Source organism: Chlorocebus sabaeus, chromosome 20, assembly GCF_047675955.1.
Source record: "Chlorocebus sabaeus isolate Y175 chromosome 20, mChlSab1.0.hap1, whole genome shotgun sequence".
NCBI classification, from domain to species: domain Eukaryota; kingdom Metazoa; phylum Chordata; class Mammalia; order Primates; family Cercopithecidae; genus Chlorocebus; species Chlorocebus sabaeus.
This window is the reverse complement of record NC_132923.1, coordinates 21,669,000-21,687,996: the sequence shown is the minus strand read 5'-3', so window position 1 is coordinate 21,687,996 and position 18,997 is coordinate 21,669,000. Positions and strand designations below refer to the sequence as shown.

Sequence of the window (18,997 nt, the reverse complement as noted above, 5' to 3'; positions counted from 1 at the left end):
TTGAAATAGGGAACAAACTATTTTTTCAAGTGAAATTTTATAAACTCCAGTTAACAAATAAGTTTGGAGCTCTGATTGAAATTGGGAGAGGAGGCTGGGATAAATTGGGAGAGAACGAGGAGAGATATACTTTGTGTTAAATTTTTCTTTAAAGAAAACTGTAAAAAACTTGCATTTTTTTTGTTTTTTTTTTTTTTCGTTTGTTTGTTTTTTTGAGATGGAGTCTTTTTCTGTCCCCCAGGTTGGAGTGCACTGGCATGATCTTGACTCACTGCAAACTCCAGCTCCTGGGTTCAAGCAGTTCTCCTGTCTCAGCCTCCCAAGTAGCTGAGACTACAGGTGTACATCACCATGCCCGGCTAATTTTCGTATTAATATTTTTAGTAGAGACGGGATTTCACCACGTTTGCCAGGTTTGCCTCAAACTCCTGACCTCGAGTGATATGCCTGCCTCTGCCTCCCAGAGTGCTGGGATTACAGGCATGAGTCACTGCGCCCAGCCCAAAAACTTGTTTAAATGAGGTTTTTAGCTATGTTAAGCTAGCAGCCTTTATAACCGTTGACTTTAAAAGTATCTATATTTTATGAGTGAATTTATTTCTCTGTAATATTGAATTTACTCAGAGCACTAGTTTATATTTTCATTGTCTTGAGAAATATATGGAAGCTCTTCTAAACTTCGTGTTTCTTTTTCTTTAGGAGACTGAACTATCCAATCTCAAAACTGAACTTTTGTCTGTTAAGAAACAACTTGAAATTGAAAGAGAAGAGAAAGTAGGTTTTTTGGCATTATAGATAAAATGATTGTAAGGTTTAGGGCAATTTTGCGTTTTTAGAAATATGTCATATTATAAAATAATTTGATAAATTTTAGTAATGGGATGAGAAAATAGTTTTTCCCCATAAGCTTTTTTTTCTAGAAACATTTAGAATATTTCCTAATGTACATGCAAAACACATGTAAATATAAGTGTACTTTTAAGAAAAGGAATACTTTTAAATATACTGTATTTGAGTAACATTATCTGATATTAAAATGCTTATATATATAAAATGTTTATATCTCATATTAAAATGCTTACATAGAATGCTAGATTCCCACTTTTAGTAACCTTAGGAGATGTCACTTCAACGAGATAAACAATTAGTTTCTTCTTTTGATGGTCAGGAATTCAGCCTAGTCAGCTAAGTTAAGAGAGGTCCTCCTAACATATATATTTAGATATGCTTTTTTTGAAGAGATTAATCATGTTTCAGAAAAAAAGGCTATCTCTGTAGTGTTTTACAGTTTGCAAAGTGAATTGATTCACACTATAAATGACAAATACTAATTTTTTTTTTTGCTTTCTATGAGATAGGAACTGTGTTTAGTACCCTACTTACATTTAATTTAATCTTTACAGCAATGTTATATGCAATACTTTACTATTATCTTCATTTTGACAGAGGTTACATTACTTATTCAGGATTACATAGTAAGAGAGCAGAATGACTAGATTTCAAACCTAGGTCTATTTTTGCATGGTTTCCAACCTATTCTCTTAATCACTCTGCAACAGCTTAGATAACATACACTTTCAATTTTAAGCCTCTAAGAATTTATTTACTTTGTTTTCTGCATTTAATTCCTTTCATCCTTTTCTATCTCGGAAAATCTCATACATCTTTCATCTTATAGTTGTGAGCTTACTATATTCGTATGTATTCTCATAGCACTGTTTTTAATGTTAAAATGGTTATTTCACTTTGTGCCCTCTATTAAGCTCTGCAAGGGCTAATTATGCCTTATTTATCTTTGTTTTCCCTTTATCTGTGTACAGGGCGTTGAAATTTTTATATTTTCAATTAAAGGACTAACCAAATGGCTTTCCCTTCATTTGCAATAATAAGATTCATGCTTACCTTTATCCTACTGTTTCAGTAGAAGAGGAATTCTTCTGTGGCTTAACTCTCGATGCTATTAAACCCTCAGCAATCTTTACTTTTTACTCTAGTCAATAAACATAAATAAGAATTATATTACTGTAGCTTGTATCTCAAGTTCTTTGGCTCTCACATAAGTGGAAATTAACATCAGGCCAAAGAGACATTTTTCTCAGGGAAGGTTTAATAGGCTTGTGGCTTAATCAAAGAAAGGGAGGAGTTTATGGCAAAGGTATCTCGGTGCTAGCTCCCTGAGGCTCAACTCTTGTCATTTTAGAAGCTGAGGGAGAAAATGAAATGATGTACAAGCATGCTTAGGCAAAATTTTCTTTGTGTTTGCACAATGGGGCATCATGCTCTGACATACATTGCATGATCAGAAAATGATGGATAAGCCCTGCTTTTGTTGGAGATGTTAGTATTAAAATGATATTATAATGAGGAAAAAATCAGTGAAAGGTCAGTGTAGGAGCCCGTCTTGTCTTCGGCAGACTGGATCTGGTCCAGTTCTTATCGAGAATGCCCCAGAGCCTCACTCACCTTGAAAGATGGTCAGGTTCTTATCAGGAATGCTAGTTTCTCACTTTTAGTAACCTTGGGAGACATCACTTCAAGGAGATAAACAATTAGTTTCTTCTTTTGATAGTTAGGAATTCAGCCTAGTCAGCTAAGTTAGGAGAGGTCCTCCTTCTGCTATGTGACTTGGGTCAGCTTATTAAGGGAGACAGGAAGGTAGGGGAGAGAATATGCCTTGATATGTGAGGCCCATGGGGTCTTGATTACCATGTCTGTGGTCTACCAGGGCTGAATCCCTTCCCTATACTGTCTCATTTCTATCATCTTATAAAAACTTAAACCATTAAACTGCTTAAGCTGCTATACTATCTCTGTTCTTTTCTTAAGTAGCAGTCTATTTTTTCATTTCTTATCTCCTCACCTATTACAATTTAGCTATTGGCCTAACTGCTTTCTTGACTTGGGTCACACTGAACTCCTTATTAACAAACTTAAGTGCTTCTTTTTTATTTGCATATCAAAAATAATTTAGGACCTCAATTTACATCATATTGTGTTTCTTTCTGATCATTTTTCTATGAAAAAATATATAAACACACACACGTGTACACATGCACACACACAAATATGCCTGTACATAGATATATATAAAAAACTTGGGCTTGTGATAGATTGTTTTATTCAAAATGTATGCTACCCTTTTCTATTAGGGTCCCTCCCAAAGGAAGAATTATATATTTCCACCTTGCTGACTTCAGATTTGGCCAAATGTTTTATTTTGCCCAATGGAATGTGAGCAAAAGTGGCATTTCTGAGAGGGTGTTTTAAGAGACACCACATGGTCTTCCCAGCCTCTCTTTTCTTTTGGCCTTGAGACTGACATAGAAGTTGCTTCTTCAGCCTAGATTCCTGGAGATGACAAGAAGTAGGGTATAGAAACCAGTCTATAATTGACATGTAATGTGGTTGAGAAATAAACTTCTCTTGTAATCCACTAAGATCTGGGGTTGTTACTATAGTATAATTTAGTCTAAACTCATTGATATCAGGATTTATTGTACACATAAATTTATATTGTTTAATAAAAACACATTATGTTTATATTTTATAAAATATGAATACAGAAAACTACAAAAAGGGTAATAATAGCCTACAAACCCATGTCTCAGAGTTTACTGTTTTTCCATCTGCTTTCCAACTTTCTGTATACTCAGATTGGACTAATAGTTATAGAGATAATACCTTTAGGTGTTCTTCTTCTATTTGAAAAGTGTCCACTTTTATTACATTGTCTATACTATTGTTACTTTTTGGAAATTTCTTTGGTGTTTTTTCTAATGCTGTAAAATATAGCCAGTATTTATGAATGTACATGAGGACATAAAATGAAGGTATAATTATAATCTATAGACTGATTATCTAGCTAATGATGAATGCTAATTATACATACATATATACATTATCATGTTAAATTACACTTTTTTTTTTTTTTTTTTTTTGAGACAGAGTCTTGCTCTGTCGCCCAGGCTGGAGTGCAGTGGCGTGATCTCGGCTCACTGCAAGCTCTGCCTCCCGGGTTCATGCCATTCCCCTGCCTCAGCCTCCCGAGTAGCTGGGACCACAGGCACCCGCCATCATGCCTGGTTAATTTTTTGTCTTTTTAGTGGAGACAGAGTTTCACTGTGTTAGCCAGGATGGTCTTGATCTTCTGACCTCATGATCCACCCGCCTCAGCCTCCCAAAGTGCTGGGATTACAGGCATAAGCCAGCATGCCTGGCCTAAATTACACTTTTATACGCATTTTAAGAATGTAAGTAATACATACAAATGTAAAGGAAAATGCTGATGGAATTCTAGAGCTTACATCCCAGAATAACTTTTATCTATTTTGGGTATCTGTCACTTCATATGGCTCCTTTATGAAAAAACAAAAACAAAAAGAACCATAGTCAGATACACTTATACATACCAAGAAAGATAAAGAAAGAATACCTTTGAAAAAAATGCCATATTAGTTACTTTAAAATTTAATGTACATATTATATTTGAATTTATCAGAAAAATAATTTGAAATTGGAATTGCAGAATTATTAAACTTAAGATAGATATTTCTTTACAAAACATTTAATAGTTCTTGAAAGAGCTTAGATTCTAAGGTGAAGAAAACAGACTGAAAAACATTTTGAAGAGGGAGGAAAGTTGTAGGTACCCGTGTAGTTTCTTTTAATTAAGCTTTTTATTTTGAGATAATTGTAGATTCACATGCAGTTGTAAGAAATAATATACAGATCCCATGTATCCTTTATTAAGTTTCCCCCCATGGTCACATCTTACAAATTGTAGGATAATATCACAATCAGGATTTTGACATTGACACAATTAAGATACAGAACAATTCCGTCTCCATAAAGATTCCTCATGTTGCCCTTTTATAACCACATCCACCTCCCTCCCCTACCCCTGGCAATCATTAACATGTTCTCCATTTCTATAATTTTGCCATTTCAAGAATGTTATATAGATGGATTCATACACTATGTAACCTTTTGTGACTGGCTTTGTTCCTTGGAGATTTATCTAAGTTGTTAGTCCAACCTGAGTATGTAAAAAGTTGGAAAGCAGATAGAAAAATGTAAATAATTTTTTTAGTTTTTATTGCCAAGTAGTATTCTGTGGTATGGATGTTCTGCAGTTTAAGAGTTTGCCCAGTCAAGGGTACCTAGTTGTTTCTAGTTTTGAGCTATTATAAATAAAGCTGTTATGAACACCAGTGTACAGGTTTTCGTGTGAACCTGTTTCCATTTTTCTGAAACAACTAATGGTATGGCAGTTGCATATTAATTTCATAAGCACCTGCCAAACTATTTTCCAAAGTGGTGGTACCATTTTACATTACCATAAGCAATGTATAAATGATCCAGTTTCTCTGCATCCTTGCCAGCAGCAACTTGCTATTTTTATTTTAGTTATTCTTGTAGATTTGTAGTTATAATTCATTGTGGTTCTAATTTGCATTTTTCTGCTGTTGAACAGTGTATTAGTGTATTCTCATGTGCTAATAAAGACATACCTGAGACTGGGTAATTTATAAAGAAAAGAGGTTTAATTGACTCATAGTTCCCCAGGGCTGGGGAGGCCTTAGGAAACTTACAATTATGGTGGAAGGGGAAGCAAACACATCCTTCACATGGCAGCAGGAAGGAGAATGAGTGCCAAGCAAAGGGGTGAAAGCCCCTTATAAAACCATCAGATCTTGTGAGAACTCACTATCATGAGAACAGCAGCATGGGAGCATGGGGTTAACCAACCTTATGATTCAATTACCTCCCACTGGGTACCCTCCCACTGGGTACCCTCCCACAACATGTGGGGACAATGGAAACTACAATTCAAGATGAGATTTGTATCTGTGTTTTTATTTTTAACTAATTTTCTAATTAGACTTGTTTTTACCTGTTGAATTTTGAGAATTCTTTATATAATGTAATTATTAGTCCTCTGTCAGAGGACTTAGTCCATTTGTGTTGCTATAACAGAATACTTGAGACTGGGTAATTTATAAAGAACAGAAATGTATTTTTCTCACAGTTCTGGAAAATGAGAAGTTCAAGATCAAGGTGCCAGCATCTGGTGAGGGTCTTTTTGTGGCATCCTCTAGAGGGAGAAATGCCCTGTCTTCTTATGGTGGAAGGCAAAAAGGCAAAGAATAAAGAGAGGGCCAAACACACCTTTTTGTGATGGGATTCCTGCCACCCATAAGGGCAGAGAGCCCTCATGGCCCTGTCACCCTCCAAATGTCCTACCTCCTAACACTGCCACAATGACAACCAAATTTCATCATGAGTTTTGGAGGTTACAAACATTCAAACCGTAGCGTCAGATATGTGGTTTGCCAGTTTATGCTCCCAGTCTATAGCTTGCCTTTTTATTCTAGCAGTTTTTTTGCAGAACAAAAGTTTTTAATCTTGATAAATTTTAATTTTTCAGTTTTTCCTTTTACGGATTGTACTTTTGATCCCAAGTCTAAGAACTCTTTGCCTAGCCCTGGATCCCAAAGACTTTGTCCTGTGTCTTTTTGTAAAAACTTTAGAATTTTATTTTTTATACTTTATGTCTTTGATCTATTTTGAGTTAATTGTTACCTAAAGTGTGAAGTTCAGTTTTTTGCGTATGGATCTTAGATTGCTCTATCACCAGCTGTTGAAAAGACTACTTTATCTCCATTGAATTACTTTCAAACTTTTGTCAAAAACTAATTAGGCATGTTCTTATGGATCTATTTCTATGGTCTTTATTCTGTTCCACTGATCTATGTGTCTCTTCACCAATATCACTGCCATGATTATAGTAAGCCTTAATATCAAGTAAAATGATTCTCCTTCTTTATTTTTCTCTGTCAAGATTGTTTTAGATGTTTTAGTGCCTGTTACTTTCCATATATTTTAGAATACATTTGTTTATCTTTACGAAAAACCTTGCTGGGATTTTGGTAGAAAATTTATTAAACCTATAGATCACAGTTTTAGGAAAATTGACATCTTTGTTGAGTTTTCAAATCTATAGCATGGTATTTTTCTCCATGTGTTACATATTTGATTTCTTTCATAAGCATTTCACAATTTTCATTATATAGCCTCTGAACCTGTTTTGTTAAATGTATATCTATTTCATTTCCTTTCTTGCAATTGAAAAAAATAGAAATTTATTCTTTTTAATTTTTAATTGACAAATAGTAATTGTGTGCATTTATGAGGTGCAATGTGGCATGTTGATATATGTACATGTACATTATAGAAGATTCAATCAAGCTAATTAACATGTCTATGACTTTACCAGCTTATCATTTTTTTGTGGTGAGAACTTTAAAAATTTTTTAACAATTTTGAAATACACAATATCTTATTATTAGTGGTGGTCATCATGCAGTGCAATAGATTGTGTTTTTAATTTTGTTTCCTGTATGCTCATCATTAGTGTATAGAAACATGGTTGATTTTTGTGTTTATTTTGTATCCTGTGCCCGTGCTAAACCTATTTATTAGCTCTATAATGCTTGTTTTTATTCTTTGTGATTTTCTATGCAGACATTTGTCATCCGCAGGATGACTGGAAAGGATAAAACACTAATATTAATAAATACAATAATAATTATTATATTTTATTTTATCCTTTCCATACAGTGTGCTTTTTATTTCTATTTGTTTATTTATTTGTTTATTTATTTATTTATGTATTTATTTTTGAGACGATGTCTTGCTGTGCCACCAGGCTGGAGTGCAGTGGCGTGATCTTGGCTCACTGCAACCTCCACCATCCGGGTTCAAGAGATTCTTCTGCCTTAGCCTCCCGAGTAATTGGGACTACAGGCACATGCCACCACGTGCAGCTAATTTTTGTCTTTGTAGTAGAGACAGGGTTTCACCATGTTGTCCAGGATGGTTTCGATCTCTTGACCTCGTGATCTGCCTGCCTTGGCCTCCCAAAGTGCTGGCATTACAGGCGTGAGTCACCATGCCTGGCCTTTATTTCTTTTTCTTGACTTATTGCAGTGAGTGACTAGAACTTCCAGCACCATGTGGTAGACATTATAATAAGTGGTGAGAGCATACGTGCTTGCAGTATTGATAAATGTAGGGAGAAAACATTCAATTTTTGAATCAAGTATGATGTTAGCTATATATTTTTTTCTAGATTTAAAAACTCAAGTTGATGTAATCTCCTTGTACTAATTTAATTAGAGTTTTTAAAAATCATGAATTGGTACTTGATTTTATCAGATGCTTTTTCTGCATTGATTGATATTATCATATGATTTTTCTTTTTAGCTTGTTGATATGGTGAATTACCTTAGTTGATTTTTGAATGCTATTCCCTAGAATAAATCCCATTTGGTGTATGACATATACATATGGAGAATATGTTTCATTTACCTTTTGTATTTTTTGTTTCAATTTCATTTAGCTATGCTCTGATCTTTGTGATTTCTTTTCTTCTGCTGAATTTGTGTTTGGTTTGTTCTTGTTCCTCTGGTTCCTTGAGGTGTGTCCTTAGATTGTCTATTTGTGCTCTTTCAGACTTTTTGACGTAGGCGTTTAATGCTATGAACTTTCCTCTTAGTACTGCTTTTGCTGTATCTCAGAGGCATTGATAGGCTGTGTCACTATGATTGTTTAGTTCAAAGAATTTTAAAATTTCCATCTTGATTTCATCATTGACCCAAAGATCATTCAGGAGCAGATTATTTAATTTCCATGTATTTGCCTGGTTTTGAGAGTTTCTTCTGGAGTTGATTTCCAATTTTATTCCACTGTGGTCTGAGAGAGTGCTTGATATAATTTCAATGTTCTTAAATTCATTGAGACTTGTTTTGTGGCCTTTCATATGGTCTGTCTTGGAGAATGTTCCATGTGGTGATGAATAGAATGTATATTCTGCAGTTGTTAGGTAGAATGTTCTGTAACTACCTGTTAAATGCATCTGTTCCAGGGTATAGTTTAAGTCCATTTTTTCTTAAATGATTTTCTGTCTTGTTGATTTTCTGTCTTGATGACCTGTCTAGTGCTGCCAGTAAAGTATTGAAGTCCCCCACTATTATTTGTGTTGCTATCTATCTAATTTTTTTTTTTTTTTTTTGAGACTGTGTCTCACCCTTTTGCCCAGGCTGGAGTGCAGTGGCACAATTTCGCCTCACTGAAACCTTCGCCTCCCAGGTTCAAGAGATTCTTCTGCATCAGCCTCCCGAATAGAGTAGCTGAGATTACAGGCACCTGGCACAATGCCCAACTAATTTTTGTATTTTTTTGGTAGAGACAGAGTTTTTCCATGTTGGCCAGGCTGGTCTCGAACTCCTGACCTTAGGTGATCCGGCCTGCCTCAGCCTCCCAAAGTGTTGGGATTACTGGTGTGATCCACCATGCCCAGCCTGTCTATCTCATTTTTAAGGTCTGGTAGTCATTGTTTTATAAATTTGGGAGCTCCAGTGTTAGGTGCATATGTTTTTAGGTCTGTGATATTTTCCTGTTAAACAAGTCCTTTTATCATTATGTAATGTCTCTTTTTGTCTTTTTAAACTGTTGTTGCTTTAAAGTCTGTTTTGTCTGATATAAGAATAACTACTCTTGCCTGCTTTTGGTGTCCATTTGCATGGAATATCTTTTTCCACCCCTTTACTTTAAGTTTATGTGAGTCCTTATGTGTTAGGTGAGTCTGTTAAAGACAGCAGATACTTGGTTGGTGAATTCTTATACATTCTGCTATTCTGTATCTTTTAAGTGGAGCATTTAGGCCATTTACATTCAACATTAGTATTGAGATGTGAGGTACTCTTCCATTCATTGTGCTATTTGTTGCCTGAATCCTTGATTTTTTTTCATTATGTTATTGTTTTATAGGCCTTGTGAGATTTATGCTTTAAGGAAGTTCTATTTTGGTGTACTTTTAGGTTTTGTTTCAAGATGTAGAGCTCTTTTTAGCAGTTATTGTAGTGCTAGGTTGGTAGTGGTGAATTCTCTCAGCATTTGTTTGTCTGAAAAAGACTATCTTTTCTTCATTTTTGAAGCTTAGTTACACTGGATACAAAATTATTGGCTGATAATTATTTTGTTTAAGGAGCCTAAAGATAAGACCTCAGTCCCTACTAGCTTGTAAGGTTTCTGCTGAGAAGTCTGCTATTAATCCGATGGGTTTTCCTTTATTGGTTAGCTTGATGCTTTTGCCTCAAAGCTCTTTAGATTCTTTCCTTCATCTCGACTTTAGATAATTTGATGACTATGTGCCTAGATTATGATCTTTTGCAATGAATTTCCTGGGTATTCTTCGAACCTCTTGTATTTGGATGCCTAGATCTCTAGCATGGTCAGGGAAGCTTTCCTTGATTATTCTCTCAAATAAATTTTCCAAAGTCTTAGATTTCTCTTCTTCGTCAGGAACACCAATTTTTCTTAGGTTTGTTTGTTTAACATAATCCCAAGCTTCTTGGAGGCTTTGTTCATTTCTTAAAAGTATTTTTTCTTTTTTGTTTCTTTTTTATTATACTTTAAGTTCTGGGATACATGTGCAGAATGTGCAGGTTTGTTACATAGGCATACATGTGCCATGGTGGTTTGCTGCACAACCCGTCATCTACATTAGGTATTTCTCCTAATGCTATCCCTCCTCTTGCCCCCCACCCCCTGACAGACCCCAGTGTGTGATGTTCCCCTCCCTGTGCGCATATGTTCTCATTGTTTAGCTTCCACTTATGAGTGAGAACATGTGGTGTTTGGTTTTCTGTTTCTGTGTTAGTTTGCTGAGAATGATGGTTTCCAGCTTCATCCATGTTCCTGCAAAGGACATGAACTCATTCTTTTTTATGGCTGCATAGTATTCCATGGTGTATATGTGCCACATTTTCTTTATCCAGTCTATCATTGATGGACATTTGGGTTGGTTCCAAGTCTTTGCTATTGTGAATAGTGCTGCAATAAACATATGTGTGCATGTGTCTTTATAATAGAGTGATTTGTAATCCTTTGGGTATATACCCAGTAATGGGATTGCTGGGTCAAATGGTATTTCTGGTTCTAGATCCTTGAGGAATCACCGCACTGTCTTCCACAATAGTTGAACTAATTTACACTCCCCAACAGTGTAAAAACATTCCTAATTCTCCACATCCTCTCCAGCATCTGTTGTTTACTGACTTTTTAATGATTGCTATTCTAACTCGTGTGAGATGGTATCTCCTTGTGGTTTTGATTTGCATTTCTCTAATTATCAGTGATGATGAGCTTTTTTTTTTTCATGTTTGTTGGCTGCATAAATGTCTTCTTTTGAGAAGTGTCTGTTCATATCCTTTGCCCACTTTTTGATCGGATTGTTTTTTTCTTATAAATTTGTTTAAGTTCCTGTAGATTCTGGATACTAGCCCTTTGTCAGATGAGTAGATTGCAAAAATTTTCTCCCATTCTGTAGGTTGCCTGTTCACTCTGATGATAGTTTCTTTTGCTGTTCAGAAGCTCTTTCATTTAATTAGATCCCATTTGTCTATTTTGGCTTTCGTTGCAATTGTTTTTGGTGTTTTAGTTATGAAGTCTTCACTCATGCCTATATCCTGAATGGTATTGTCTAGGTTTTCCTCTAGGGTTTTTAATGGGTTTAGGTCTTAAGTTTAAGTCTTTAATCCATCTTGAGTTAATTTTTTTATAAGGTGTAAGGAAGGGGCCCAGTTTCAGTTTTTTGCATATGGCTAGCTGGTTTTCCCAACACCATTTATTAAATAGGGAATCCTTTCTCCATTTCTTGTTTTTGTCAGGTTTGTTAAAGATCAGATGGTTGCAGATGTGTGCATTATTTCTGAGGCCTCTGTTCTGTTCCATAGGTCTATATATCTGTTTTGATACCAGTACCATGCTGTTTTGGTTACTGTAGCCTTGTAGTATAGTTTGGAGTCAGGTAACGTGATGCCTCCCACATTGTTCTTTTTGCTTAGGATTGTCTTGGCTATACGGGCTCTTTTTTGGTTCTATATGAAATTTAAAGTAGTTTTTTCTAATATGGTGAAGAAAGTCAATGGTAGCTTGATATGGGGATAGCATTGAATCTGTAAATTACTTTGGGCAATATGGCCATTTTCATGATATTGATTCTTCCTATCCATGAGCATAGAATGTTTTTCCATTTGTTTGTGTCCTCTCTTATTTCCTTAAGCAGTGGTTTGTAGTTCTCCTTGAAGAGGTCCTTCACATCCTAGTAAGTTGTATTCCTAGGTATTTTATTCTCTTTGTAGCAATTATGAATGGAAGTTCACTCATGATTTGGCTCTCTGTTTGTCTGTTATTGGTGTATAGGAATGCTTGTGATTTTTGCACATTGATTTTGCATCCTGAGACTTTGCTGAAGTTGCTTATCAGCTTAAGGAGTTTTTGGGCTGAGATGATAGGGGTTTCTAAATATACCATCGTGTCATCTGCAAACAGAGACAATTTGACTTCCTCTCTTCCTATTTGAATGACCTTTATTTGTTTCTCTTGCCTGATTGCCCTGGCCAGAACTTCCCATACTATGTTGAATAGGAGTGGTAAGAGAGGGCATCCTTGTCTTGTGCTGGTTTTCAAAGGGAATGCTTCCAGGTTTGGCCCATTCAGTATGATATGGCTATGGGTTTGTCATAATCAGCTCTTATTATTTTAAGATATGTTCCATCACTACCTAGTTTATTAGAGTGTTTTTAGCATGAAGGGGTGTTGAATTTTATCAAAGGCCTTTTCTGCATTTATTGAGATAATCATGTGGTTTTTACATGGTTCTGTTTATGTGATGGATTATGTTTATTGATTTGCGTATGTTGAACCAGCCTTACCACCCAGGGATGAAGCCAACTTGATCGTGGTGGATAAGCTTTTTGATGTGCTGCTGGATTCGGTTTGCTAGTATTTTATTGAGGATTATCACATCGATGTTCATCAGGGATATTGGCCTGAAATTTTCTGTTTTTGTTGTATCTCTGCCAGATTTGGTATCAGGATGATACTGGCCTCATAAACTGAGTTAGGGAGGAGTCTCTCTTTCTCTGTTTGGAATAATTTCAGAAGGAATGGTACTGGCTCCTCTTTGTACCTCTGGTAGAATTCGGCTGTGAATCCATCTGGTCCTGGGCTTTTTTTGGTTCGTAGGCTATTAATTACTGCCTCAATTTCAGAACTTGTTATTGGTCTATTCAGGGATTTGACTTCTTCCTTGTTTAGTCTTGGGAGGGTGTATGTGTCCAGGAATTTATCCATTTCTTCTAGATTTTCTAGTTTATTTGTGTAGAAGTGTTTATAGTATTCTCTGATGGTAGTTTGTATTTCTGTGGGATCAGTGGTGATATCCCCTTTATCATTTTTTATTGTGTCTATTTGATTCTTCTCTCTTTTCTTCTTTATTAGTCTGGCTAGCAGTCTATCTATTTTGTTAATCTTTTCAAAATGCCAGGTCCTGCATTCATTGATTTTTTTGAAGGGTTTTTCATGTCTTGGTGTCCTTCAGTTCTGCTCTGATCTTAGTTATTTCTTGTCTTCTGCCAGCTTTTGAATGTGTTTGCTTTTGCTTCTCTAGTTCTTTTAATTGTGATGTTAGGGTGTTGATTTTAGATGTGGGCATTTTAGTGCTATAAATTTCCCTATAAACACTGCTTTAGCTGTGTCTCAGAGCTTCTGGTACATTGCGTCTTTGTTCTCATTGGTTTTAAAGAACTTATTTATTTCTGCCTTAATTTTGTTACTTACCCAGTAGTTATTCAGGAGCAGGTTGTTTAGTTTTCACGTACTTGTGTGTTTTTGAGTGAGTTCCTTTTTTTTTTTTTTTTTTTTTTTTTAAGATGGAGTCTCAGTCTGCTACCGAGGCTGGAGTGCAGTGGTGCCATCTTGACTCACTGCAACCTGTGCCTCCCAGATTTGAGTGATTCTCCTGTGTCAGCCTCCCAAGTAGCTGGGACTACAGGCATGTGCCAGCATGCCCGGCTAATTTTTGTACTTTTTGTGGAGACGAGTTTTTACCATGTTGGCCAGGCTGGTGTTGAACTTCTGACCTCAGGTGATTGGCCTTCCTCGGCCTCCCAGAGTGCTGAGATTACAGGCATGAGCCACTGTGCTCAGCCTTGAGTGAGTTTCTTAATCCTGAGTTCTAATTTCATTGCAGTGTGGTCTGAGAGACTGTTTATAATGATTTCCATTCTTTTGCATTTGCTGAGGAGTGTTTTACTTCCAATTATGTGGTCAGTTTTAGAATAAGTGCTATGTGGTGCTGAGAAGAATGTATATTCTGTTGCTTTGGGGTGGAGAGTTCTGTACATGTCTATTAGGTCCGTTTGGTCCAGAGCTGAGTTCAAGTCATGAATATCCCTGTTAATTTTCTGTCTCATTGATCTCTCTAATATTAACAGTGAAGTTTTAAAGTCTCCCACTATTATTGTGTGGGAGTCTAAGTCTCTTTGTAGGTCTCTTAAAACTTGCTTTATGAATCTGGGTGCTCTTGTATTAGGTGCATATATTTAGGATAGTTAGCTCTTCTTGTTGCATTGATCCCTTTACCATTATGTAATGCCCTTCTTGTCTTTTTTGATCTTTGTTGGTTTAAAGTCTGTTTTATCAGAGACTAGGATTGCAACCTCTGCTTTTTTGTTTGTTTGTTTACTTTCCATTTGCTTGGTAAATATTCCTCCATCCCTTTATTTTGAGCCTATGTGTATCTTTGCACGTGAGATGGGTCTCCTGAATACAGCACACCGATCGGTCTTAACTCTTTGTCCAATGTGCCAGTCTGTGTCCTTTAATTGGGACATTTAGCTCATTTACATTTAAGGTTAATATTGTTATGTGTGAATTTGATCCTGTCATTATGATGCTAACTTGTTATTTTACCCATTAGTTGATGCAGTTTCTTCATAGTGTTGATGGTCTTTACATTTTGGCATGTTTTTGCAGTGGCTGGTACCGGTTTTTCCTTTCCATAATTAGTGCTTCCTTCAGAAACTCTTGTAAGGCGGGCCTGGTGGTGACAACATCCCTCATCATTGCTTGTCTGTAAAGGATTTTATTTATCCTTCACTTATAAAGGTTAGTTTATCTGGATATGAAATTCTGGGTTGAAGATTCTTTTCTTTAAGCATGTTGAATACTGACCCCCCACTCTCTTCTGGCCTGTAGGGTTTCTGCAGAGAGATCCACTGTTAATGTCATGGGCTTCCCGTTGTGGATAACCTGACCTTTTTCTCTGGCTGCCCTTAATATTTTTTCCTTCATTTCAACCTTGGTGAATCTGACAATTATATGTCTTGGGGCTGTTCTTCTCAAGGAGTATCTTTGTGGTGTTCTCTGTATTTCCTGAATTTGAATGTTGGCCTGTCTTGCTAGATTGGGGAATTTTTCCTGGATAATATCTTGAAGTATGTTTTCCAACTTGGTTCTGTTCTCCCTGTCACTTTCAGGTACACCAAACAAATGTTGGTTTGGTCTTTTCACATAATCCCATATTTCTTGGAGTCTTTGTTTGTTCCTTTTCATTCTTTTTCTCTAATCTTGTCTTCACACTTTATTTTGTTAAGTTGATCTTCAGTCTCTGATATCCTTTCTTCCTTTTGATTGATTTGGCTATTGATGCTTGTGTGTGTTTCATGAAGTTCTCATGCTGTGTTTTTCAGCTCTATCAGGTCATTTATGTTCTCTAAACTGGTTATTCTATTTACCAGTTCCTGTAACCTTTTATCAAGGTTCTTAGCTCCTTTGCATTGGGTTAGAACATGCTTTTTTAGCTTGGAGGAGTTTGTTATTACCCACCATCTGAAGCCTACTCTGTCAATTCATCAAACTCATTCTCCATCCAGTTTTGTTTCCTTGCTGGTGAGGAGTTGTGATCATTTGGAGGAGAAGAAGCATTCTGGTTTTTTGAATTTTCAGCCTTTTTGCTCTGGTTTTTGCTCATCTTCATGAATTTATCTATTTTTGGTCTTTGATGTTGGAGACCTTCAGTTGGGGTTTTTGCATGGGCGTCCTTTTGGTTGATGTTGATGCTATTGCTTTCTGTTTGTTAGTTTTACTTCTAATAGTCAGGTACCTCTTCTGTAGGTCTGCTGGAGTTTGGCGGGGGTGTACTCCAGACCCTGTTTACTTGGGTATCACCAGCGGAGGCTGCAGAACAGCAACTAGTGCTGCCTGTTCCATCCTCTGGAAGCTTCATCCCAGAGGGGCACCTGCCAGATACCAGCTGGAGTTTTCCTATATGAGGTTTCTGTCAGTCCCTGGGAAGTGTCTCCCAGACAGGAGGCACAGGGTTCAGGGACCCACTTGAGGAGGCATTCTGTCCCTTAGCAGAGCTGAGCACTGTGCTGGGAGATCCTCTGCTTTCTTCAGAGCTGTCAGGCAGGAACATTTAAGTCTGCTGAAGCTGCACCCACAGGTGTTCCTTCCCCCAGGTGCTTTGTTCCAGGGAGCTGGGAGTTTTATCTATAAGCCCCTGACTGAGGCTGCTGCCTTTCTTTCAGAGATGCCTCGCCCAGAGAGGAGGAATCTAGAGAGGCGGTCTGGCTATAGCGGCTTTGCCATGCTGCAGTGGGCTCTGCTCAGTTCAAACTTCTCAGTGGCTTTGTTTACACTGTGTGGGGAAAACCACCTGCTGAAGCCTCAGTAATGATGGACTCCCCTCCCCCTCCCCCAACAAGCTCAAGCATCCCAGGTTGACTTCAGACTGCTGTTTTGGCAGCGACAATTTCAAGCCAGTGAATTTTAGCTTGTTGGGCTCCATGGGGGTGGGATCCACTGAGCAAGACTACTCGGCTCCCTGGCTTCAGCCCCTTTTCCAGGGGAGTGAACGGTTCTGTCTCATTGGAGTTTCAGGCGCAACCGGGGTACAAAAAAAAAAAAAAAACTCCTTCAGCTAGCTAGGTGTCCTCCCAAACACCCACCCAGTTTTGTGCTTGAAACCCAGGGCCCTGGTTGTGTAGGCACCCAACAGAATCTCCTGGTCTGCGGGTTGCAGAAACTATAAGAAAAGTGTAGTATCTGGGCTGCATAGCACCATCCGTCATGGTACAGTCCCTCACAGCTTCCTTTGGCTAGGAGAGTGAGTTCCCTGGTCTCTTGTGCTTCCTGGGTGAGGCAACACCCCACCCTGCTTCTGCTCACCCTCTGTGGGCTGCACCCACTGTCTAAGCAGTCCCAGTGAGATGAAGTGGGTATCTCAGTTGGAAATGCAGAAATCACCCACCTTCTGCATTGGTCTCACTGGCAGCTGCAGACTAGAGTTGTTCTATTTGGTCATCTTGCCAGCCCCCTGCCCCCATTTTTTCTTTGTCTTTATTGAAGTGGATTAATTTGAAAGCCTTGTCTTTGAGCTCTAAAGTTCTTTCCTTTACTTGTTCAGTTCTATTGTTGAAACTTTCCAGTGTATTTTGCATTTCTGTGTGTCTTTCATTTCCAGAAGCTGTGATTTTTTTTTTTATGATATCTATTTCTTTGGAGATTTTTTTTTCACTCCTATCCTATATGATTTTTAAAGTTTCTTTAAGTTTGTTTTCACCTTTCTCTGGTGCCTCCTTGAGTAGCTTATCGATCTTCTGAATTCTTTTTCTGGCAATTCAGAGATTTCTTCTTGGTTTTGATCCATTGCTGGTGAGCTAGTGTGATCTTTTAGTGGTGTTATAGAACCTTGTTTTGGTATATTACCAGAATTGTTGTTTTTTTTTTTTTCTAGTTTGGATGGACTATGTCAGAGGAAAGATCTGGGACTCAAAGGCTGCTGTTCAGATTCTTTTGTCCCATGGAATGATCCCTTGATGTGGTGCTCTCCCCCTTCCCCTAGGGATGGGGCTTCCTGAGAGCATGACCACAGTGATTGTTATTGCTCTTCTGAGTCTAGCTACCCAGCAGAGCTATCAGGCTCCAGGCTGGTAGTGGGGAGTGTCTGCAAAGAGTACTCTGATGTGATTCGTCTTCAGGTCTCTCAGCCGTGGCTACCAGCACCTTCTCTGGTGGAGGTAGCAGGGCAGTGAAGTAGACTCTGTGAGAGTCCCTGCTTGTAGTTTTGTTTAGTGTGCTGGTTTTCTCAAATGCTGGTTATGGCTGGCAGTGAAGTTATGACGTGAACAGATTCAGGACCTCTGGTTAGCCAGGGTGTTACAGGTGGTGGAATTAGCTATTGTTTTCCCCTTCCTTGGAGTAGGGTTGATCTGTTAAGAGTTGCTGTAATGCTTTGAGTTGGTTGGCCTCCAGCCACGTGGTGTTGCCTTCAAGAGAGCATCATCTATGGTAGTGTGGATGAATACAAGCTTGGCCTAAGATCACCTGGATAAGTATTCAGGTTTCTCAGGTAATGGGCAGAGCCGTAGAGCTCCCATGAGTTTATTTCTTTTGTCTTCAGTTACTAGGTCAGGTAGAGAAAGACCATCAGGTGAGGACAGGGTTAGGCGTTTCTGAGCTCAGACTTTACTTGGGCAGGGCTTGCTGCCACCATTGTGAGGGGTGGGGTAGTGGTTCTCAGGCCAATGGAGTTAAGTTCCAAGGGGGATTGTGGCTGCCTCTGATGCTTTGTACAGGTCGCCAGGGAAGTAGGGGGAAAGCTGGCATTGACAGGCCTCACCCAGCTCCCACACAGCCAGCAAGGCCAGTTTCACTCCCTCTGTACTCTCACAACAGCCAACAGAGCCAAATTTATATCCAGACCTCCAGTGTGTAGGGCTGAGATCTTGCTTTAGCAGCTTTCAGTACTTCCCCGTTCAGTATGATACTAGCTGTGAGTTTGTCATATATGGCTTTTATTATGTTAAGATACATTCCTTCTATACCCAGTTTTTTTTGAGGGTTTTTAATCATGAAGGGATGTTAAATTTTATCAAAAGCTTTTTCAGCATCCATTGAAATGATCATACGGTTTGATATGATATATCACACTGATTTATTTGTGTATGTCAAATCATTCTTGCATCCATGGGATAAATCACACAGCCATGATGATGATCTTTTAATGTGTTGTTGTATTTGGTTTGCCCATATTTTTTTGAGGATTTTTGCATCAATGCTCATCAGTGATATGGGCCTTTAGTTT

At 37.7% G+C, this 18,997-nt stretch overlaps 1 protein-coding gene across 4 annotated transcripts in view; it reads left to right on the top strand.

Moving 5' to 3' along the window:
- SYCP1 (synaptonemal complex protein 1) overlaps nucleotides 1-18,997 on the top strand; it is a 113,508-nt gene that overhangs the window by 77,864 nt on the left and 16,647 nt on the right. For 3 of the 4 annotated variants that reach the window (XR_005240356.2, XM_037998054.2, XM_037998055.2), the window contains exon 27: nucleotides 700-774. The exons of the other annotated variant lie outside the window; for it this stretch is intronic. Coding sequence is in view for 2 of the 3 variants with exons in the window: in XM_037998054.2 (XP_037853982.1) it covers nucleotides 700-774 (75 nt within the window). In the remaining variant the exon portion in view is untranslated. The remainder of the gene's footprint in view (nucleotides 1-699; nucleotides 775-18,997) is intronic. 4 annotated transcript variants of the gene reach the window in all.